Below are 23,938 nucleotides of genomic sequence, written 5' to 3' on the forward strand. Positions count from 1 at the left end.
ATCAAGCCACTAGCTGCTTGCTCATTATGTCGTGCATCTAGCTAAGAACAGAAAATGTTGAGTTACAAGCGAGCAATGTGTGAGACGTCTGTAATGGTGATACTGTAAAGCAGCGTTGCTGTTTTCAGGCGATCTGATAAAGATTAGGGCTGCACACATTATCAAAATTTAATCACGATCACGGCTTCCCACGATCAAATCTGCGTCATTCCGATTATAGAACGCTGCAAGTTTTTTTTTTTTACAAAGCCAATCTACCGCTCCGTAACACCACTGTCTGATCATGAGCCAGTCGAGTTTGTTTCCTGCACCGTGTAGCTTAGCTTTCTAGATGTAGACAGTCCAGAGGACAGAGTACCGTGAGGAAAATTCAACAGATAGCATTCGGTTTTACGTCGGTTTTAAGGTTTACCAGTTTACTAGTAAACAACATTTTTGTCCCGTCTGTGTTGTTTTTTCAGACAACAGCAGTGACCAGTGCTAGTCGTGGCTAGTTAGTGTCGGTTAGCTCACAGGGCTCTAGGGAGTGACTAACATTTTTTCCTCTAGGTCGCATCCGCTGCCTCCCCACAAACAAAGCCATTGTTGTTTTATCAATACAGTTTAATTTTGCGTTACATTACTTATTTCTTCTGTAAAGCCGTGCCTGTGTTTGGATCTCTCCGTTTAATCTCCACGCAGCCCCGCCCCCCATCAACTCACACAGGCTCCCCAGCAACACAGAGACAGAGCGCGACAGCGCCGGGTTTGTCCACCGAAACACCGCGCTAAACACTTCTGACTTTGCTCACAGTTCTAATTATTATTTACACAGCTGTATATTGTTAAGCATGAGAGACAAACCTGTATTTGTACCAGTGTTTCCGCTGGTAACTCTATCGCGGCGGCCACGGCGAAAAACACAGAAGAAGTTATTGAATGTCACTAACTTCAGTTGTAGAGTGATAACGTGTGAGACGGAGCCTGCTGGACCCATTCATAATGATCAACCGTCACTCTGTGAGTACGTCCATCGCACTCCCCCTCTCTCCCTAGCTCTTTAATGACTTATTGTTTGATAACAGGTGAAGGAGCTTTCTCAGAGATACATTTAAAATATTCTATATATATATATATATATATCCTAGGCTATTTATTTCAGATCATTTTCATTTACGTGTGGCAGCTGTGGGTACAGTATGTACAACATACAACTTCACATAAGAGGAATGTAGGACAATATGGATGGAAAGCAGTTATAATAGCCTATGTGATTATAAATTTGTTTTGGTTAAAATCAACAAATAGCGGATAATTAATCTTGATCTCATATTGATCACAATATCGTGTCATCATTGTGGCCAAAATCGTGCCGCCCTAGTAAAGAAAGTACGACTGTTCATAACACTAATGCTCTAGTGAGGCACTGGCTGAGCATTCATTCACAAACACTGCTTCGATTGTTACTTGTCAGACAGTTTGGCAAAAAACGCCGATCTTTCCACTGAAAAATCATTTGACCGGAGATCAGACTCATCAGTCTTTATTGAGGCTGAGAGTTCCGTTAACGTTACTGTAACAGGAAACATCACTGTAAAAAAAAAAAAAAAAAAAGTTTAAGCATGTAAGGTAAAAAACTTGTGTAACAATAGGTGACTGTGTCCTGCAACAACAAAGCTAAGTCACTTCAACTTGCTTCTTTTTCTCGGCTGCCTTCGTGTGCGTTCGGAAATTGACCCCGCATAAAAAATTACAAATGCCCATTACAATTTCCCAAAGCAAAACAACAGCCCCAAACCCAAAGATTCCGTTTCTTCACACACATGACAAGAGAGGGCAGCAAATCATCCCGTGAATACTGGAACAGGGACTATTTGGCGTTTTTGCGTGACGTGACCTGAAAAAAGTAAGTGATCGTCATCATAATTCAATTTCTGTCCATGAGTTCAATTAACCGACCAATTGTGGAAGCTCTAAATGTCTGTGGCAATGCTCTGGCAGTACTATGCACAATGTGTCCTTTCATCTATTCATGCTAGGGTATTATTCATGACATTGATAAATCCAAGGAAAGCACCAACACTGTGAAAACTCCCACCGTTTGTAGGCCGTCATAAACAGTAAAACCAGTGGGTTTTTTACTTGATAAAAAGCATTTGCTGTTGGCCGCATCACTTTAATAAACCAATTTGTTGAATACCACGACACGTGGCAGCATGATGGCTTTTTACTTTACTTTTTTTCCCCCCACCAGCCCCTGGAACAGTCCCGAAATACAATCTAAGCCGTACCACATTTAAAATCTTTGTTTTCATACAACATTCTTCTTAAGAATATTTTCTAAACAACAGTTTTACAATAATAAAACAATATAAAAAGTAGGGCTGCACAATTAAACAATTGTTAATCACATCACAATTTTTTGGCTTCCCACAATCAAATTTGCGTAATCGAGCATATTTTAAATGCGCTATTCCGTTCACAAAACGCTCCCGTTTTTTTTGCAAAGCCAATCTACCGCTCCGTAAACCACTGTCTGAATATGAGCCAATCACTATTATTCCCTGCATCACGCAGCTTAGTTTCTAGATGTAGACAGTCACAGTGGACAGAGTAACGTAAGGAAATCCCACAACAGATAGCAGTCGGTCATATGTCGGTGACAAGATTTACCAGTAAATGCAACATTTGTCCCGTCTGTGTTGTTTTTCAGACAACAGCATGACCATTGCTAGTTAGTGTCTGTTAGCTCACAGGGCTCTGGGGCGCAAGTATATTTTCCTCTAGGTCGCACCTAACGTCCTCGCATCCGCTACCTCTCCACAAACGAAGCAATGCTGTTTATATCGATATGGTTTAATTCAGATTGTAGAGTATAGCTTGTAAGACAGAGCCAGCTGGACCTGAGAGATGTGACCCATGGAAGAAAATCATAGTTCATAAAATGCAGTGTAGTGACAATAGACATTTCATACACCCGCCATTTGACCCGCCATTTGACCCGTGCTGGACCCTTCATAATGGGTCAGCTGTCACTCTGTGACTAGCCTAGCCTACTGTTCATCTATCACACTCCCCCTCTCTCCCTAGCATTTTTAAATCAGTTATTTTTGAAACCAGGTGAAGGAGCTTTCTCAGGATACCTTTTAAAAAAATATATCCTAAGCTATTTATTTCAGATAATTCTCATTTGCATGTTTTGCAGCTATAATGTATGTACAAATAAGAGGAATGTAGCACAATATGGATGTGAAACCAGTTATAAATAGCCTATGTGACATTAAATTATTTTGGTTAAATCAACAATTATCTGATAATAATCGTGATCTCAATTTTGATCAAAATAATCTTGATTATCATTTTGGCCATAATCGTGCAGCCCTAATAAAAAGACTACATCAAACATCAACTTTTCAAAAGGTTGATGTTTGATATATTTTATTTATCTGAAAAGATACAGGCCACAAACAGAGGCCGAGTTAAAACAACAACAGGGATGTTCTTTAAGAAGTTGTCCTTTTTGAAAAATTACAAACGGCCCATCTAGCTGGTATTTCTAAAAGTTGGAGAAGCTGCTGGACAATATGCACCAGTCATGACATATGCACAGCATGTTTGTCAAAGATTAATTACGATAAAGATCTATTTGTAGCCTTAGTCCCACAGAGCATGAAGAGAACAAAAGTACTTTAAGTGGTAACCTCATGACACATTTGACACTATCTCGTTATAACTCACTTAAATGCAATTGTTGGCTGCTGTCTCGTTAGATTATTGTTACTGTAACTTACCATTAAACAGGATAAACTAACAGTAAAGTTGACAGCAAGCTTCCCGACTCAGTTTTAACTCCCTGTTGCAGCTGCCGTGAGGTCAGAGGCTGGCGGTTCAGGGTCTCTCCTCTCCAAGTTATTTCTGTTTGTTTACTTGATGTAACGTTAAAATCACAGCAGTATTTCAGTTTTAATTGTGGTTATGTTTTTAAGGAGGTTTAATAATACTGTATGCTACACAAAGTTTCCATTTCCTCGCCAGTTCTTGTTACATAGCAGGGTTTTTTCCTTTCACTATCGTCCAAAAATATTTTATAATTATTTTTTCTGGTTCCGAGCTGATGAGACATCTTTAAGCTTGAGCCCTGTTGCATTGCGCACACAGCAATTTTTAGTGACAACATTATTTTGTCATTTTGTCAAGTATTTTACTTGTGTGTATTTTTATTTATGATTCAATTACCTAATTAACTTTGGTTGTGCTGTGGAAACTATGTAAATAAAAAAAAAATCATAGATTGTGCGTCTAGTAAATTGTTAATGATGTATCCATTATTCATCAAGTGAGACTATATTTAAACAGGGTCCCCTCCTATTTACACAGGTTCCGTTATCAATTACATACGCACATGTAGGCGGTACCAAAGATGTTGTTAGATTTGTGTTTCATTCGTTAAAGAAAAAAAAAAAAAAAAAAAGGTACAGCCCAACCCTGCGTTAAGACATTTTGTATGAATGGATCTGTCACACTCACATATATGGATCCAAGTTGTGATCTGTCAGAGTCGAACATCTGATAGTAATGCTGCACAAAGCTGGATCCTATCTGCTCCCACAGAGGCTGGTCCACCATTCTGAATCACCCTGCAACACACACTGGGAAGACAGAGAGAAGGAGAGCCCGTCAGAAAGACAGCAGAAAAAGTCAGTAACATATGCCGCCTCCTTATTCATTAGGCCACTAAGTTGGCTGGCTAAAAGAGTATGAAAAAAATGCCTGTAATAGGCTTTGGCAAACTAACTTTGGGAGATCTGAAAGGTGTTCTTATTTTGTCCACCTCATTTATGTCAGTAAAGTTTCACTTATTAGAAATACTTCTCTAAACCATTTTTACATAGAAAAAAACATTATAAATACAGTTATATTACAATTCATTATAATCTTCAAGCGAACTAAGTATAGGTATTCAGATATCAAGCCTAAATCCAGTGTATATACTGTACCATCACGCTGTACAGCCCAAGTGTCAAAAAGGCAATTACATACAGTATAACACTCGAAATAAAACTGCATTTACCTAATTTACTCATTTTCTTTAACAAAAACCCTACTTCCTTGATGCTGACCATCATTAAAAAAAAAGAAAACGACTAAACACGGCGAGGCTCAAAATGTACTAAAAATGTATCACCCATAGACTGTATACTACTATTAGTATACATTCTGCGGTGCCCCCACACTGTATGAAACATTAAAACTACTTTGGCTAGCAGAGTTTTGCTAAACACGCCGCTTGGGTGACACTGACAGCACAAGTCATGTGCTTCCACATATTAACCATTCACTGTGGCTAGCTAGTTACTGGAACAATCTGAGAGTTCTGAAAATGTGCGATGTAGTTTAAACATATCATGCATACCGACGGGACATACAGCTGCCGTACTAGGCCCGCATGGTAACGTTAAAAATGGAAAAGCTCTTGTAACGTTATGGCTAGCTAGTTAACGTTACGTTAAGCTAACTAACGTTAGCTGCTACTAGCTTGTGACCTGTCTTGTTTTTAACGTTTTAGCCTGTGCTGTGAGTTCATATACATAACGTTAACATCCTCCACGTTGGCTAGTGTTAGACATCAGTAAATTATATTTCCAGGCGTTAGCTAACTGGCTGGCGTTGGCCTTTTCACCAGTTGCTAAAAATACCCCGCCTTCTCCAAGTGTTGATGCCTCCTCCGGGCCCGCGCGCACAGCTGTGGAACCCCAAAGCAGCTAACGTTACGTTACCCTAGACAGGAGTGCCCAACGTTAACGTTAGCCCTAAACCGGTTTAGGAGCAGCCAATTGAACTACTTATACTACCTTACACTTGTTCAAATTTCAGACTAAACTAGCGCTTTTTCTTTTCGGACATGTTTCCATTCACTATTCCATAAGACGGTTTCCTAAAAATTAGTAATATAACTTACCTCTAACCAACGCCTAGGCCGAGGCCGGCTTCACAATCTCACAGAGCAGTAGTGTCTGCTGCCTACGAGGGCACGCACTCAAAGACGTAACCGGCCGTGGTTTGTGGGTATTGTAGTCATTAAGTCCAATCCTTTTTTTTTCTCAGAAATGTTGTGTTTGTAGGGCTTAAACAACAAGTAAACAAGTAAAAAAATAACAGAATGAGTTGTTTTAGCTTTTCGATTTACATTTGTTTTGTCTGATTTAACTTATTTGAACCTCTATTTGATTATCTTATGGCCTATGTCATTTTGCATGCATAGGCTATGCAATAGGTTATGTGATATAAATATATAAATATTGGAAAATTACTCATCATCGATCTGCACTGGATAATACCTGCTAGCGGGCCCAGAGGCAATAATGTGCCGTGAGCGCCTTCAGCCATCCAGACTTCAACTCAATTTAACTTTAAATTGATGAACATTATTTAAACTATTCGGCCATCCAGACTTCAACTAAATGATTAACATTATACACAAAGTGAGCATGATATCAATTCAAATATTAAATATAGACCTAATAATGGGCCTCTCAACAAGGTTAGATAAAAATGCAGGAGCCACCTTACAGCACTTACCATTTCAGTTTATATTGTGCTTTAGTTTATATGGTGCATATTAGTATAAAGTTGAAATTATTCAACTACCACAATAGTAATTGCAACACACAGTGAATCTTTTTAGCCCATGGCAGTCGGCCACTTTGCCCAGTTGACACATGACTACATTTAAAGAAGCATCACATTACATCACCTACAATGAACTATGCACTGGAGGGGCAGCGAGCAGGCTACTGTGTGGTTCATTAGTAAGCTTGTGAAAGTGACAACTTTCTTTGCTGTGTTGGCAGTGCACCTAGTATCATTTGAAAGGACATGGCTATAAGCTTATGTTCCCCAACTTAAGGGGAAGGAACAAAGTGCATTGAATGACTAGCGGCCAGCCAGGTGTGTTTTCAAACAGTTACTTCTTATACAACATTTCTAGAGTTGATTCTGTGGGATATTTGGGGTCTGGTATTGCTTCAAAACGCGAACCAAATTGGTGGTGGACAGCAATTTGCTCAGAAACTATATTTAAGTAATGTTTTATGGTACTTGTAATATATGGAGTGTATCAACTTTATGTAAGTTTATACTTGATACTACTTCTCCACTACATTTCAGCGAAAAGTACAACATTCACTACATTTATTTCACAAATGATTGGTTTCTTTACAGATACTTATATATCATTCATACCTTAAACTCTGTATATACTGTAGCATATGCTATTTATTCATACTATAGCACGTGTTATTTAACATGTATTAATTGCTGTCTAACCAGTACTTCTGGTTAGACACTAACTACATTTCGTTGCTTTGTACTTGTGACATGTGCAATGACAATAAAGTTGAATGTAATCTAATCTAATAAAGATCTCAAATAAAAACAACATGTGTTAGACTTATAAAATACACACTGTTAAGGTTAAACTAGTTGAAAAAATAAAAACAAGCGTCTGGTTGGGGGCATTTGCCACATTTTAGATGACTTGTCAGAGACAAGTAGTTCCCCCTCTTACCTTCTTTGATGGTTTCACTTAACCCTTGTGTTGACCATGCAACTTTTTGTTTCTCTCGGACTTTTCAACACGTTGGTCACTTTGAACTTTAAATGTTTTTGTGTTTTTTTTACCCCATGTTTAAGAAGAATTTAATTGCCATTTTTGTCACTTTTTCCAACATTCTTATATCATTTTTTTCACATGCTATCAAATTGGATAAAACACCCAAATTCAATAAAAGTATTGCACTGATCATATATTTTACATTACGAAGAGCGTTGTAGGGAACATCCACGTTAGCCTGATTCCGCCCTCTAACGTACTTCCGCTCAATTTTTATTTCCCTTCAGCACTACGTCGGGGTTTGCGGTATATTCGCTGGTTTTCTCCGGTCAAATCTTTACCGGTCCAATCAGCAAACAGAGGGTGTGGCTGAGAACGATGCAATAGTTTGAGTTGTAGTTCTGTAATGGCGGCGGAGAACGATGTGAGTGAAGCCATTCGGTCCATTATGGCCAGGGCTGCCAACTCTCACGCATTGGCCGTGAGACACACGCATTTGACAGGTTTCACACGCGCACACGCCACACCCCCGATTTCTCACGCTGAAGTGTCAACCCGGTCGGTCAAATTTATGAAAAATGAGTTTATCTATGTTTTTACCCGTTGAGCCACTTGTGATCGACTAGTTGTGCTTTCAGAGACTGTGAGGGGGTTCAAGAGCGCTCCCTGTCTGTGGAATTTTCAAATTGTCGCAAAATGAGAACATTTTTTTCACGAGCCATCCCAGGTGCATTTCCCCGGCTTCAGGTATGTGCTCTGAGTATTACAGACCCGTCCGGCGCTTCAGGTATGAGCTCTGATTATCACAGACCGTCCGTCGCTTCGTGTCCACTCTCTCTGTAAAGATGGAGGTGAGCAGCGCGGCTGGTAGTGTAGCAACTTCAGTTCATTGTAGTGGACTCGCTCTGCTGGGGGCAGTGACGCGTTGCATCCATGCGTAGACCTCCGATAAAGAGCAGCGTACGGACACCTCTAAACTCTGTCAGAGACCAAGACCCAAATGGGCCTCTGCGTCTGTCAGACGGTTGAATGAGATCTACCATATCAGCGGAGGAATGACATGCACAGCAACTATATTACAACTCTCCACATCTCGGACAACAGAGATGGGGGAGTTATGTGCACAAAGTTGTAAATATGAGCAGAAATCTGGTGAAACACACCTGAGCTATACTAGCCTATATATACTATAATATATATATATATATATATATATATATATATATATATATATTATATATATATATATATATATATATACGATACTGCCAACGTTGGGCCACTATTGTGCATCTCTAACCTCTGTGCATCTCTAAATGTAACTGTAAATAATTAATTTGATGTTTTTTAAAATGAACAATAGTCTTTATTTTCACAAAAAAGTAAAAACAGTAAGTGGGCACAGAGGATGAGGGCCAAACATTACTGAGCCTTGGCACAAAGGTTAAAGGATTAGAATTTATGTAACTTAGTGGTTCTCATTCTTTAGAATTTCAGTGGTCTAAGTTGATCCCTCAACATTAATTTAACTTTGGGTCCCTGGTCCCTACACCAGGGACCCCTGGACCTGTTCACCACAGACCCAAATCTTCTCAGCTGTTGCTGACATATGCTACTGTCTCTTCATGTGGTTCATTATGTTTGGCACATTGTGTGGGTCAGTTCTTATATTATAAGAAGTTAATAATGTAAATGCTGAATGCCCTAAAACCTGTTGATACAACAACACAAAGGCTCCTAACCCTACAGTTTTGCACATATCATGTAAGACTTGATTTCTCCATTTTTTTTTGCAAAAAACTCTCCAGAAAGTGCCATTTAATGGTTTATTTTTCAAATTTTTTTTCCTGGGGGGCATACCCCCAAACCCCCCTAGGGAGTCCCCCATCCACCCACATATACCAAATCCCAATTTAAACCTAAAGGATAAAGACCAAAAGAAATTGCTTTGTACGCGGCAAAATATGGGTTGGCCCCCCCCAAATCTCACTCCAAGGTTTTTGGAAAAGTTGGCAGCCCTGATGGCAACGTTGCCGAACATCCAGAAGTGAAAGCCCGAGCAGGACCAACTTTGTGAGCTTTGTTGGTGGCCATGATGTTGAGACCCTCCTCCCCCACAGGGTTTGTTTTGTCTGAAAGTTCTATTTTCCAGCTCGCTCTGTTAGTACTGAAGGAGTTAGCTAAGGCTAACGCTAGCGATGCAAAGGCGATGTCACGACCAAACGTTAGCGATTGGTTATGGCAGATACAGAGTGGCTCTTGGCAGATCCAATAGTTTTAAACTTCAACATAGGACCCGCCTTCAAGGAAGTTAACACTAGTCAATGGAGAGTAGCCAGACTCTCTGTCCAAAAGAAATGTACGAGAGTCTGGTAGGACCAGGCTACATCCAAGTTACTTTTTGTTGGAAATTTGGTTGAAAGAAACCCACATTTCTGATAAATAAACTTTTAGAAAATTGGTCAAATTTGACCCAAGGACAACAGGAGGGTTAAATAACAGTTTGAGGCCTTAACCGATCCTCACTTAAGGATTGTTAATTCACAGTTCCTTTACACATTAATTGACGTGCAACAAAACTAACAGTAAGTTTACCTATTCTCACAGAAATACAAAGATATTCTTTTCCTTTTTCCCATCAAACTGGTCTCTTTCACATGTTGCCGCTAGAGAAGAAGATCTTTGCCTTGTCTTAATTACTATCAATTTACAGGGGCTCAGGCCGGGCTCGGGCTTGTGCTCCGGGTTGTGCGGTAAATGAGCGACTAGGTGATGCGTTCTAATTACCTCGATAATGGATGCTGAGGAGGTGAAACGAAGGCTGGCCTTGGCCGATTATGTTTTGGATGCATTGGCAAAGAAAGCAAAGTCTGATAGCCGACATTAGTCAAGAATGAATTATGGGTGGCTGTGGCTCAGTGCTAGAGCGGTTGTCTGCCAATCGGAAGGTTGGGGGTTCAATCCCTGGCCCTGTAGTCCCATGTCAAAGTGTCCTTGGGCAAGACACTGAACCCCAAGTTGCATCGGAGTGTGAATGTGTGTGAGTGGCACCTTGTATGGCAGCCTCGGCCATAGTGTGTGAATGGTGAATGTTTCCTGTATGATGTAAAAGCGCTTTGAGTAGTCGTTAGGACTAGAAAATCGCTATATAAATACAGCACATTTACATGTATAAATTACATATTCTTGGCAAAAGAGCTGTATGTATGCGCACATTTGAATAATGTCAGGCTGTAAACGGGTTCAGGCTTTTTAAAAGCTGTCAATTTAAATGTACTTGTCGGGCTTGGGCCTAATCACATAAAGCAGGGATCTTCAACATGGGTCCGGGTCCTAGGGGGTCCTCAGAGTCAAATTATTGTAGGCCCAAAAATTAAGTTAATAAGCGACTTAATTTTGTTATATGTAGTAGGGGGTCCTTGCTACATGTCTCTTTCAGTTAAGGGGTCCTTGGCTTACAAAACGTCTGGACACGTGACTTGATCATTTGGTGAGCAACATTAAATTTAAATCCTCATGAGTCATGCATTATATCATCATGAGTCATGCATTAGTTCAACTATACTTAAAGTGACTTAAAGTGTAACTTTTGAATGTTTCTGAAACTGTGAAACTTTCCATCTGATGATCATAAATGACCTTAACGCTTAACACCAGAAAAGCCTGTGTTATTGAATCCAGCCAAGTAAAGGGTAGCAGGAGATTTACTTTATATAGACCTATTTATATTTACTTTAAATTTAGAAGTTATCTGTTGTAGTAATGGCTGATAATGGGGCAGGACCATCACAGAAAAGGAAATAAACAAAGACACCTAAAAGCTAGAAGGGAAAGTGAAAGACAACGGGCAAAACCAAAGTAACAAGATGGAGATAATTAAATAATGTATGTTAAATGTCTTTAAATTTCATCATAAAAATAACTTTACAATGAGTGATGTGGTTGTACGTCAGTAGTCAACAATAAATTACGTCCTCCTTCCATTTAGCGCAGACTTTTTTTTTAATGAAATGTGCTTTTTTTGCTAGTTATTAATTATTACATTGGTTGCTACCACAAACGCTTAATGCTTTGGCTCATAACACAATGACAGTGATACCCGGTTTAGCTCACGACACATCCAAGTAGGCTAAGTTACCGTGTGCAACACCTGAAATGCAACGTTACATCTGTAATGTTTACATTCATCGTATGTATATGTCGTCCCAGTAATGCTTAGAACTTACGACAGCAACTGTGTAAAAACACAACCACTTTTGTCCAAAGGGCCGCTGAAATCAACAAACTGAAAGTTCCATATAGCTACTGTAACTATCTGATTTGTACCCTTATTACGTGTTACAGAATTATAATAAAGTGTTACTTTTTCCTATTATTACTTCCGTGTTGTTGATCAACAGGCTTGAAAATTGATTCTCCCACTCTAATTAGGGTTACACAATATACTGTAGGTGTGCAAGCTACTGAAGACAATGACCATGGTGAAGTGAATATCGGTCATACAATACAAAAATACATATTTCCATTTAAAAGAAAGTCATTTTAATTTTGCACAAACCCTACAGTGTACCTTGGATTGCTTCTGCCATATTCCACTGATGAAATGAGCCCTTCACAAGATGGAATTATAATGTTGCTCTGCTTTTGACTAGATCCTGGCAAATTGACATGGCCATATTTTGGGTAAAAAGGACTGGAGGACATTTTCAAAACATGACGTCAACATGAACAGTAAAATCGGCATTTACAGATTACGGTCCATGACTAAAAGCAGCTTATCTTGGGTGGCCACTTTATCATTAACAGCACATTCATTAATCTCTTTCTCCAGACCATGAACTTCAAGGGCTTTTAAGGCTGGCTTGATTCCTCACTTTCTTTATGCAGATGTAGTCGTATATACCATCTGCAGTGTTATCTGCCATCAAGCTGTAAGAACACAACACAACTATGCTTCACACACACCAGAATGAATGTGTGTCCTCTTAGCGTTTCACAGGCTGTGGTGAAAGAATGTAAGCATGTAAAGCAGTGATCATCAACTGGCGGCCCGCGGGCCGAATGCGGCCCGCCAAGCCGTTCGATCCGGCCCGCGACTGGATTCCAAAATTGTGAGGATCAAAGAGAAAATATGTAGGCCTATTCTACACTATTAAAGCAACTAAAAGCAGCAACTGAGTCTCTTCTCAGTAATCACCACCATTTATGACTATTTAGGCTACACCCCAAAATCAAACTACTCTCTCTTGATCAGTTAAAGTTCGAGTAGTAATGTCGCTTGCGTGGGAGTAGGCAGATTTCAGTGCGGCGATTTTTCTCTGACGCGCCTCTGACTGCTCAGGATATGAAATCTTAAAATTTGAATGTTTAGTGTGGTGGTGATGGCGCAGATTGTATTCTTTTGCAACAGCAACAGTTTCGTTGCAAATTAGGCATACTGGTGAGGCATTCCGGAAGGTTGGCATGATAAATGCGTACTTTTCAGTCCAGTCATCATTGAAGGACCTGTTTTCAATATCAACTTTGCGTTTCATAGCCTTTGAGAGTGCCATTTTACCTCTGTTAAGAGACCCTTTCCTGTCACTTCCTCGGTGTTTGTTTTTCAAGTGCTCTACAAGTAAAATTGACTTAATTGAGTTGAGGCAAAATATCTATCACCCCTGGTGGTTGTCTGTGGTATAGGTGATAGGAACCTGACTCATAAAGGCCTTCAGTTTTGTAATGAAATGGAAAAAGTATTAACAATAAACATCAATCATAATGTTATACCAACATTTTATTTTTTTATTTTATTTTTATTTAAGGGTCCGGCCCCCAAGGAGACTGTCTGGTAAAATTCTGGCCCTCTGACAAATATAGTTGATGACCCCTGATGTAAAGAGTAATATACAACATGTATCAGGTCTATAGATATCTTAATCCAATTAACCAAATACTATCTTTGTTATGCAATTTTCTGTCTCCATTCATGTATTTACGTTGATGAATCAGCAGTGGATAGATTTGTTTGAGGCCTTCTGTGACATGTTTGTCTGGATCAATGGAAGTACATTTCCAGGATATCTGCCTGACATCCGGTGCGCTTAGCTTCCGCTCTGTGTGTTGCCGTTCTCAAACTGTTTGCATTGGGAAACAACAAACTTCAAGTGGCAAGCTACATGCTAAAAATGACACGTTTTGAAGAACATTTGGATCGTGCAACAAGGCAGGCAACATCCCGTTCAGTTGACTTGAAACAAGGCTCTGGGTAGGGTGGGTTTACTTGGGACAGTTTACTTGTTTTTTTTAATAACTGAGACTTGCATTGAAGGCTGCAACATTTATAGTGATTTATATATGTTTTGATCATTTTTATTTGGCAGGATATCGAGACATTCTACAAGGCACAGATAGTTTAAATAACATCACAGGGTCAGGTCACCTAAATCACAAAAAATATCTCAACTGACTCCATTTCCAGGTTTTGAGAATATTAATATACATGTACATTTGCAGTCATTTAAATATCAGGAACTGTTAAAAAAGTATTGCGGGGCAATTGATAATGTGTAATTCAAGAATAAATGTTCTATTATATACCTTCTTTTTTCTTTTTTTAAATGCCCTTCTTAATTGACAATCAATAAAATTAACAACATTAAACAGTTGCTGGCATAAAATGGATTTGATGCAGCCTTTTCTTCTGATTATTCAAGAGCTGGAGGTAAGGTTGCCACCCCAGATTCTGCTAGCTGTTGGAGCATGTCAAGAGAGCAAAATCTTAGAAAGCATGCAGAAAACCATTCAAACTCTTTTCCAACAGTACAGTTCATTTAGGAAGTAGTCAGACCCCTTCACTTTTGTGATGTTGCAGCGCTAGGCCACAAGACCTTCTATAGACGGGTGAGCCTTTCCACATCATGTCCAACCAGTTGAATTTGCTCCAGCTGGACTCCAATTAAGATGTAGACACGAGTCAAATATGATCAAGAGAAATGGGAGGCACCGGAGCTAAATTTAAATCATCATAGAAAAGAGCCTGAATACTTATGTCAATATTATATTTCAGTTTTTTCTTTTTAATAAATGTGCAAGAAATTCTAATGTCCCGTTTCTGATTTGCCATTATGGGGCATTAAGTTTAGATTGACAAGGGAAACATTTACTTAAATAATTATAGCGTGCTGCAACACAACTAAATGTGAAAAACTGAATCGGGGTGAATATTTTCTGAATGCACTGTGACTGCATATTTAAAATTGCTTCACTAATTCCTGTACATTTTGAAGTGTTGTTCAATGGTTTCACCAAATGAGAGCACAAATGCATGTTGTGGAAAACATTTTGTGAATTATGCAAACTAAAATCAGCCTAAAAAACCCCCCCAAAAAACATGAAACCTGTGCTGGTACGTACCAGGCTGTGGAGTCTCTGAGAGGAGATGGTGTCATTACTGTTGTCTGGTTCGCTTTGAGCCGAGGCCACAAGTTGATCTATTTCCTGATCTGACTTCAGAGGGAACGCTGTTCTCAGGGCCGCCCTACACACAAGTACATGCACAAAACACACTCTTTTGACAGAGAAAAACAGAGACAGCCATAGAGAACAAAAACTCTTCTGCTGAAGGCTTTATTTTGGAAGTTTGTCCTCTGCTGAATTTAGGTCTAAGGATAGAGGGTGTCATACATTGCACAGATTGTAAGGCCTCGGAGGCAAGTTTGTGATTTATAGGCTATATAAATAAAAATGTTGTGTGCTCTTCTGTGTGCCTCTCTTTCTATCACCTAAACTCCAGGACAGTGAGTGTGCTGCTCTCAGGGGCATCCGAGTCGATCGGGTCTTTTAGGTCGCGGGACTGAATCTGGCTTTGCCCTCGGGACTCATCCATCTGAAAAACAACACACAGCTTTTAAAGAAACAGTTTAACATTTGGGAGAATATGTTTCTTCACCTTTTTGCAACAAGTTATCCAAGTAGATCGATACTACTCTTGTGTCTGTTAGTTCAATATGAAACTGAAAATGGTTATCTTAATTTAGCTTAGCATAAGTAATGAATGGGGGAAAATAGCTAGTCTGGTTCTGTCCAAAGGTTTAAAAAACAAAAAACAATAACACCAACTAGCATCTAAAAAATCAATGTTATATGTTTTTTTTTATCTGTTAAAATACGTTGTCTCAAACAAGTCTCTTTTATCATGTTCTAAATCAAAAAAACACACACACACACACACACTTCTGCAGAAAGGTGCCGCATTGCCGGATTATGAGTGAAAGCAGAGCTTCATCCTGTGTGTTTCTGTGTGATTGTGTCAGTTATATACTTGTGTGTCAATATGAGATGCTGAGGGGAAAAGTGACGGTCCGGACAACGGTCCTGACTATCCAAGTAATATGAAAGAGAAGATACAGGCAGAGGACAGGGTCTCTGCAGATGCAGATACCGCCACACACTTCTAGTGGGTCATTAGTAATGATTGAGAGGAATTACTTTGTTTTACTCCATACATTTATTTTTTGAGAAAAGCATTGGATGTCATTTTAATTAGCAATTGTAGTTAGTGGTAAGCAGATCTTTTTTCCCCTTTGGACAGAGAGATAGCTTGTTTTAAAGCCTTTGTGCTAAGCTAAGCTAACTGTCTTCATCCACATTTAGGGTAAAATGTTATGGCTCATTTGGGGTTGCCAACAAATTCATATTTTAGCAGATACACTTACACATTCACACATGATCACCTTTACTGTAGATTTGGAGAAAACATTTCACACCAGCCGATCACAACAATTAGGAAAGAAATTGAGAAAAAATACCAGATGCTTAGTAATACTGTAAGTAGTAAACTAAATGCAAGGTGTTCTTAAAGTTGATGGTCAACTATAAAAAGAAAAAGAAAAAAGGAAGCCACTAGCTTCAGGCACACTTGCACCGAGCCAAGGATGGGACCAATTACTGTTTCCATGATGGCTATCCAAAATTCTGATACTATGAAACTAGCTCTGGAATGTTTTTAGTTTTTTTTTAAAGTGGTAGACTGGGCCTATGGAAAATGTGTATACATGTATACATTAGGCCGGCAATTCGTCATCCAAAGGAAGATCTCATCACAAAGCCCCTTTCTGGGCAGCGTAAACAACAGTGGAAGTTTCACATTGCTCCAAATTTTATTTTTAAACAAACCATTTTAAATTAATAACTATGCCAAAAAGTTGCTGAGAAAAGAATCACACTGTCACATCAGGAAAATACCAACCAGCTGTTGTGTAGCAGGTTAATCAAGATTTTCACACTGATATATGAGACTCATAAGATACAAGGAATATTCTCAGTCAGTGTGGTAAGTAATGTTGGCTTTAAGGGATTCACCCTAAGGTCCTTTGCACCATGACCTCAAGCCAAACATCCCACCAGAAGCTTTTTTCCCTTGGTCTAACATAGGTTAAGTTAGCACTATTAGCCGAAAGGTTTAGTATAGGTGCTAATGGAACCAAAGGTGTAGCTCGTAAATTACCCCACTAATAATGCCCGGAATGACACTCAGGCCCTAATTAATAGTGAATGTGATGTTTTATTAAGCAGAATTACATTGAGGTGTTCCTATACAATATTTCCTATATTTCTAAGTAAATTTTCTATGCTGTATTTTGATAAAATGCCCAACCCCCTATGTGCCCCCCCCTTAATGTATATTGGTCCCCAGTGTGCCACCCTACTTAAAAAATCCTGGAAGCCCCCCTGGCTACAAGGTGATCTATATATCTAATATTAGTTCTTAAGGTGTATTTATGTTCTGCCACTCTCTTTCAAAGGCCTCTTAGTGCGCCACATATAAAAACATTTACATGGGCAAGTAAGGTGGTACACAATATATGTGGAGTTACACTTATAAAATGTTTATTTCCATGTGACTTGTTTGTCTTGAGATCTGCAAATTCCTTCTCTTGTCAAAGCAGTGATTACAGGTAGTTTGCATTCACTAAAATTAAAAAGTGCCAATAGGTCTCTAAAGCTAAAGGCCTCCTCTCCTAACTGGAAGATAATTGTGTGCAAGTCTGTGCTTTCTTTTTGTAGCAGAAAGGTCAAAGAATACTGGAATGTCTTCTTCAGGAAGGGGGTCGCTCGAGGATGTCCCAATTAGAATGATCTGCCGGATCTGCTGAGCCTGTTTGCTGAAATGTACAACAAAATGTATACCTGAAGTATCTTATCTCTGTCAATACTATTGATGTAGGAGGTAATGTTGTGTGATGAAAGCTGCTTTAGTCTGACCTGGCAAAATAGAAGTGTTCTGTGTGATCTGTCTTAAAAAGCATTTAGTCAGCGCTGCCGGAAATTCTGTCAGATCATGCCCAGATGTCCGTTACCTTCCTCTGTCTTTGTGTTGGAATTTCAAACTCGAATCGATTTTTTGAGGACTATGGTTAACTGCTCCTCAGATCTCTGCAGGGTAAATCCAGACAGCTAGCTAGACCATCTGTCCAATCTGACTTCTTTGAACGAGCACATGTTCCACCAAAACACATTATTTTCCGAGGCTAATTTGCAGCGGCTCTGTGGCTTTCTATGGTGCTGAGCACCGTCCAAGACGATTGTGACTGATTTAAAGAAATGCCAATAAACCAGAGCAAGGAATTCTGTGTGGACTAGCCAGACTCTGCTCCACATTGTTGTGGAGGAAGGTCTGGCAATGTGAGACTAGTCAGGGCATTAAAAAGTACCTGCACAGTGATGGGGTCCTGTGTCTTGTTCTGCATGCTGCCATCTTTGTGGAGCTCCAGCAGGGTGTCATACTCTATCTTCAACTGATCAAAGTCACCCTGCAGCGTCTTCAACTGGACACCACAGAAAATACAAAAACATCACCATGGTGAGGAGTGTTAACATTTAACATTTGTTTGTACTGTGTGTGCAGTGTATGTGTCTATATGGGCCACCTGCTGTAGGTTCTGTCTGTGTGTTTGTTCCAGGGTGTCCCAGTTGCGTCTTGGCATGACATCCCAGTACTCTGCCTTCATCCTGGTGAGCTCCATCTGGGCTTTGGTCAGGTCTTCCCGACACACCTTCAGAGCGAGCTGCAGCTCCACAGGGTCTTTAGCCGCTTTTATTTTATAAAACAGATTTCAGAAAACATACTTCTTAAATTTAGATATTTATGTTTTTTTGTTGAGCCTTTTATTTTTTTTCAAATTCCTAACATGACAAAACATTTTTCATGTTTAGCATTATTTAGGAAATACCAATCAAACTTGATCTTTTCTTATAGAAATTTATTCAAATTCTCCAAAGCACAGCGCCATAATATTTCAGGTCTTCCTTAAAGACAGGATTGGCTATATTATAACGGATTATTTGAAGTACTCACCTAAAGTGTTTTGATATTCCTTTTTGATGCCAGAAAGAAAGGGTTAGTAGAGCAGCATCTTGTACCTTTTTTTGTGCTTAGCGTTGTTTGGGAAATATACTTTTGCAATATGCCATCTTGCTGAGTTTTTAGTAGAAAAGTGCATAAGCATGTTCCCCAAAATGATAAACTATTCCTTTACATACTTTGTAAGAGCCTTAACCATAAGTTGTAAGTCAGTGGGCAAAGTTTTCGAAGAATATAATGTAATAAACAGGTTCCAAGCTGGGCTGCAACTACATTATTTTCACTATTGATTAATCCGTCCGTTATTTCTTGTTCAATGAACGAGTCATTTGGTCTAGAAACATGCCCACCACATCCAAAAGCCCAAGCTGAAGTCTTCAAATGTCTTGTTTTGCACAACCAAGAGTCCAAAACCTAAACATAGTCAGTTTACAATCGCAAAAGACTAATGAAACCAGGAAATATTCACATTTGAAAATCTGGAACCAGAGAATTAGTTTAAGAACAAAATGACTTAAAATGACTGATTATCAAAATTGTTTCTGAGTCATTTTCAGTTGATTGACTGATCGACTAATTGAATAATTGATGATTATTTGCAACTCTACCAATGTTGTCATCTGCAGGATGCTCCTCCTTTGCAGAGCCTCGTGTTAGGTCATTGAGCTGCCAGATCAGCAGCTTGCGGGCATCCCGCTCCTCCCTGTACTGCAGATACTGCTGGGAGAGTTGAGACTGCAGACGGTCCACCTGGAAAGGCATGGAACATAGTGGGGTGGGTGAGACAAGATTAGGGCTGGGTATCATTTAATAATATTCAATACCGGTAGAGATACCAGTACCGTGACTTTGACACCGGTTTCTAAACGATATTTTTTTTTCAATACCAAATTTTATAAAACTTAAAGAAATTACAACATAACTGCACCAATGTATTTATTTATTTTTCAGGTCCTGCTACGTGAGCCCTGTTTTTCCTGCGTGTCTCAATGACAGGTAACATTAGAGAGCCAATCACAGACATCTTGGTAGAAGCATGCTGCATGCTTATTGGCTCACTGACCCTGATGAGATTTACTCCCTAGGTATTGAAATAGTGTATTGAATGACGAGGCATTTTTTTATACTTAATACTTTAGAGGCAATTCGGTCTGTGCCTAAAATGTGTTGGAGTCGGTACTCAGTCCTAGACAAGATAGTGAAATAATCTTTAAACTTTTTTTAAAATAACCAAACTCCTTCAAACCACCACGGTAAATAAAGAAATATGGCTTTACTGCCCACCATTGACGTTACAATCTGAACTAAAGGGAAATCCACCTGTTACCCTAAATAACTTTTTCATACATATTTTTGAGATCAGGAAAGCACATTAAATACATATTTAAGATAATATTTAGGAGAGTTGTATTCTTTAAAAAGCCACATAAATGACTAAATAAATTGTGGTTAGAACACTCCTTTACAAGTATGCCATGTACCACTGCCTCCATGGCCTTTTCTTTTTCCCTCATGGCCTCAATGAGCCTCTGCAGTTGCTGCTTCTCCCTTTTCAAGGCTCCAATCTCAGCCTGCTCCTCTGCCCAGCGAGCTTGAATCTTCCTGTCACATTCCTCTGTCACTAGCCTCAGACGGGATCGCAGTGGTTCCAGTTCTCGGATTTGACCCTGCAGATATGCTGAACATATGTAAAATGCAATAATATTATCTATCATTCATGGAACTGTATGTCAAACATCAAAAACATTCATTAAAAACTAAAATATTTTCTATTATTAAAATAACAAATTAGAAAAATATGAAACTTTGGCTGAGTAATGCTTTCTCTGATTGATTTATGGTTTTATGTATATTTTAACTGTTATTTTATTATGTTTTTCTGACCCAATTTCTAAATGTAACTCAGACAGTGAGGTGGCTGGCTGTAACTTGACCTTGTCAGTGAAACTTACTGTAGATATTACCAAACTACGTTAAGTGTTTACAATTGCATATAAAAAAAATCTGACTTCATTTAAGTCTCTGAAAATAACTTGATCTTTTCTTGTAGAAATTTATTCAAAATTCTCCAAAGCATAGCGCCATAATATTTCAGATCTTTGTCAAAGAGAGGATTGCCTTTATTATACTTATAACTGATATATATATATATATATATATATATATATACACATATAGATATATCTATATGTATATATATAGAGACATATATATATATAGAGATATATATATATATATATAGAGATATATATATCTCTATATATACACACACACACACACACACACACACACACACCACTTTAAGACAGCATTCAGGAGAGTTTTAGAAATAGTGTAATTATTCATATTATATAGTGTATAATTATAGTGTAATTACTCATAGAGGTACTGACCTAAAGTGTTTTCATATTCCTTTTTGATGTCAGAAAGAAGCGGTTGGTAGGTTTTGAACTCTTTGATGAAACAACCAAAGACATCACGGTAGACCTATAGCCAAAGCAGATAAAAATATGTCAGTACTTTCTCAGGCAAGAAAATGTTTGTATGGTATGGCAAAAAAACTACAACAAAACAACATAGCACCTGTAGTTTCAGTTCCTGAAATGTTGGCTCATGGGAGCTGATTGTATGCAGCTCCTTGTTCACATAGCTCTCTAAGTGCATCAGAAGTTGAGGCTTTCTCCCCGGGCCTGCATATATGTAACTGCTACCTGTACAGCACAACTATAAGACACACACAATATTTTTCATATTCAATAATAAAAAGTAGGCTTAATGAGTGAAATTCTGCCAGGTTTAATGAACCTCTAGTTACCTGGCTTGCTTACCTTTCTTGCTGCTGGTTGGACAGAAACAGCACTAGCACTTTCTCTTTCTTGCCCTTCTTCTGGTGTCTGGAAAGTGTCATTTTGTAGTCTATGCTCATATGTAAGTCTAAAATAAAAAAGAGCAAAAATAATTTTAACATTTTAGTTAACTCTAAATATAGCCATATAGCTAGCAGGGTAGTTAGTTCCAATAATAGACTAGCTAACGTTAGCTGCAATATTTTTGCTTTATGACAATCTCAATTACTTGCCTTTGTTTATGTGACGGAGTTAAAGGTGGGAATTTAATATCTTTATGTGGTGACATCTCTAGCTAGCGTCTATATGAAGGCCAACATGACATAACAACCTCTTGTCCTTTAACTGCTGAATGCTGCCCGTTTGGCTTTAGCACACAGATCGCAGCATTGTAACATGGTTCCCATGGTAACAAGACGGAACACACTGCAAGACCCACATAGGAGGCCGTGGCGCGCCTAACTAGTTTTCAAATTGTGTAAACTTTCCTTTTAAATAAAACAGAAACTTTCTAACCACTGGAAACATGTGTATAGGTCAGACCATCAACGCTGACTAGTTTCCAATAACAAATATGATGAATAAATAAACAAACAAACGGGCAACTACTTTATAAATATCACATTAAAAAAAATAATGAAGTGATTAAACAGATCACCATATGTCAAAATCACATAAGTAGAAACTCTGTCACGTCAGGCATATTTTTAGAAAAATACACTTCGTTTTCGTTCTGTTAATAATGCTGTCAATTAATTTTCATCTCGCTAGCAGAGATATATGTGTGGTTACACGTTCTCCATATGTGGCACACACAGTACATGTGGATAAAATTAGAGATAAGGATAAAATTATAAATGTTCTAAAAACGGTCTATACATTTACACAGCTGAAAAACTACATTTCCTCTACCTTTCTCGATGGAAGTCCTAGACCAGGGTAACGGTAGTGGAGCTGTGTAGTCATTATTAGGGACAGTATCATAAAAGCGAGCGTGCAGCTGAACTACAGTACCCAAACGGCACTGTTCCAGCCTACAGTACATTCTGCTGCTTATCCGGGGGATGTCACACCGCTGCTATTTTCTCCCCTCAGTCCTTCTCACTCTCAGCCCACAGCTCAAGCGGACTGACACGGGGCTTAGGATAGAAAGAACGAACAATAAGATACAAAACAGAGGCCAAAATGGCAGAGCTTGGAGCGGGAGCCTGTCGTTAGGGGATCCTGCATTTAATTATCAGGAACACGAGCTGAACGAGCGGCTGAAACGGCTGTACCCGGCTGTGAACGAGGAAGAGAACCCCTTTACCATCCTGGAGCCCCAAGGATAAATACAGCTACATTGGGCTGTCACAGAACAACCTGCGGGTCCATTACAAAGGTTAGAGAGCTGGCTCAGTCCTGATGTCTGGTAACGTTAACGTTAGTCCAACAACAGGGTCTCAAACTGTCACTGTGTTGTTGCGAAGGGGGGTTTCTCACTCTCACTCTCTCTCTCACACACACACACACACCACACACATACAAACACAGACACAATACACACACACACACAGTATGCGATTATGTGATTGTGTACGCGCGCTTGCGCGTGTGTGTCTGTACTCCTGGTAAATCTAGTCTGAGCTGCCTCTCCTGTCCTGTAACCTTGCTTGTTTCACAAATGAGCAGAGGAATGCCCAAATGGGTGACAGTGAACTCGCTAACCCTGACAGTTGGTCTTATTACCACCTCACTGAAATTCACCTTCAACAACGCGGCTTTCCTTTGTTTATTTGGCGTTTATGACGTTAATTGTTTGCAGTAAACCGACAGTGCATCTGACGTTCTCTGTAGTTTGTACTGGAAGGGGGCATTGACAGCAATAACGACGCATATAGCTACAAGCGTATGTCAGTAAGCTAACTAATGGTATTTAACAAACAGGAGCTAACGTTAGCAAACGGCAAGCTATCTCATCACATATATAGCTACAGCAGTTGGCCTTGTGGCTAACTAGCTTGCTAACGTTAGCTTCTTGTAACTAATATGGATTTAACAAAACAGTAAGATAAGCTGGCTACTAGATGGACAAGAGCCTAACGTGTTGTTAACATATTCAACGTAGCTCGTCCAGAGGGCAATGCTGCAATTGTTTAGTTTTTGACAACAGCAAGC

The 23,938-nt window shown here is 39.2% G+C and overlaps 1 protein-coding gene and 1 long non-coding RNA gene across 3 annotated transcripts; both read right to left on the reverse strand.

Annotated features, from left to right (window-relative positions):
• Positions 1–4,555: 4,555 nt before the first annotated feature.
• On the reverse strand, positions 4,556–5,999 carry LOC116676046 (uncharacterized). Its single transcript, XR_004328591.1, has 2 exons — positions 5,939–5,999; positions 4,556–4,628 (listed from the first exon to the last, which is right to left on the reverse strand). It is a non-coding gene; the product is annotated as an uncharacterized LOC116676046 (long non-coding RNA).
• Positions 6,000–14,181: 8,182 nt separating this feature from the next.
• On the reverse strand, positions 14,182–22,925 carry LOC116676047 (translin-associated factor X-interacting protein 1). Of its 2 annotated transcripts, none has more exons than XM_032507437.1 (11): positions 22,694–22,925; positions 21,764–21,869; positions 21,519–21,659; positions 21,329–21,422; positions 20,417–20,613; positions 19,544–19,685; positions 18,502–18,665; positions 18,286–18,399; positions 15,355–15,458; positions 14,987–15,110; positions 14,182–14,322 (listed from the first exon to the last, which is right to left on the reverse strand). In XM_032507437.1, the coding sequence occupies exons 3-11, from the start codon at positions 21,597–21,599 to the stop codon at positions 14,278–14,280; spliced, it is 1,065 nt and encodes a 354-aa protein (XP_032363328.1). In that variant the 5' UTR covers positions 21,600–21,659; positions 21,764–21,869; positions 22,694–22,925; the 3' UTR covers positions 14,182–14,277. The 2 variants fall into 2 exon arrangements, with proteins under 2 accessions (XP_032363328.1, XP_032363326.1); XM_032507435.1 differs by lacking the exon at positions 22,694–22,925 and adding an exon at positions 22,015–22,379.
• Between the last annotated feature and the right edge of the window lie 1,013 nt (positions 22,926–23,938).

This window comes from Etheostoma spectabile, unplaced genomic scaffold, assembly GCF_008692095.1.
Source record: "Etheostoma spectabile isolate EspeVRDwgs_2016 unplaced genomic scaffold, UIUC_Espe_1.0 scaffold00002627, whole genome shotgun sequence".
Classification (NCBI taxonomy): Eukaryota; Metazoa; Chordata; class Actinopteri; order Perciformes; family Percidae; genus Etheostoma; species Etheostoma spectabile.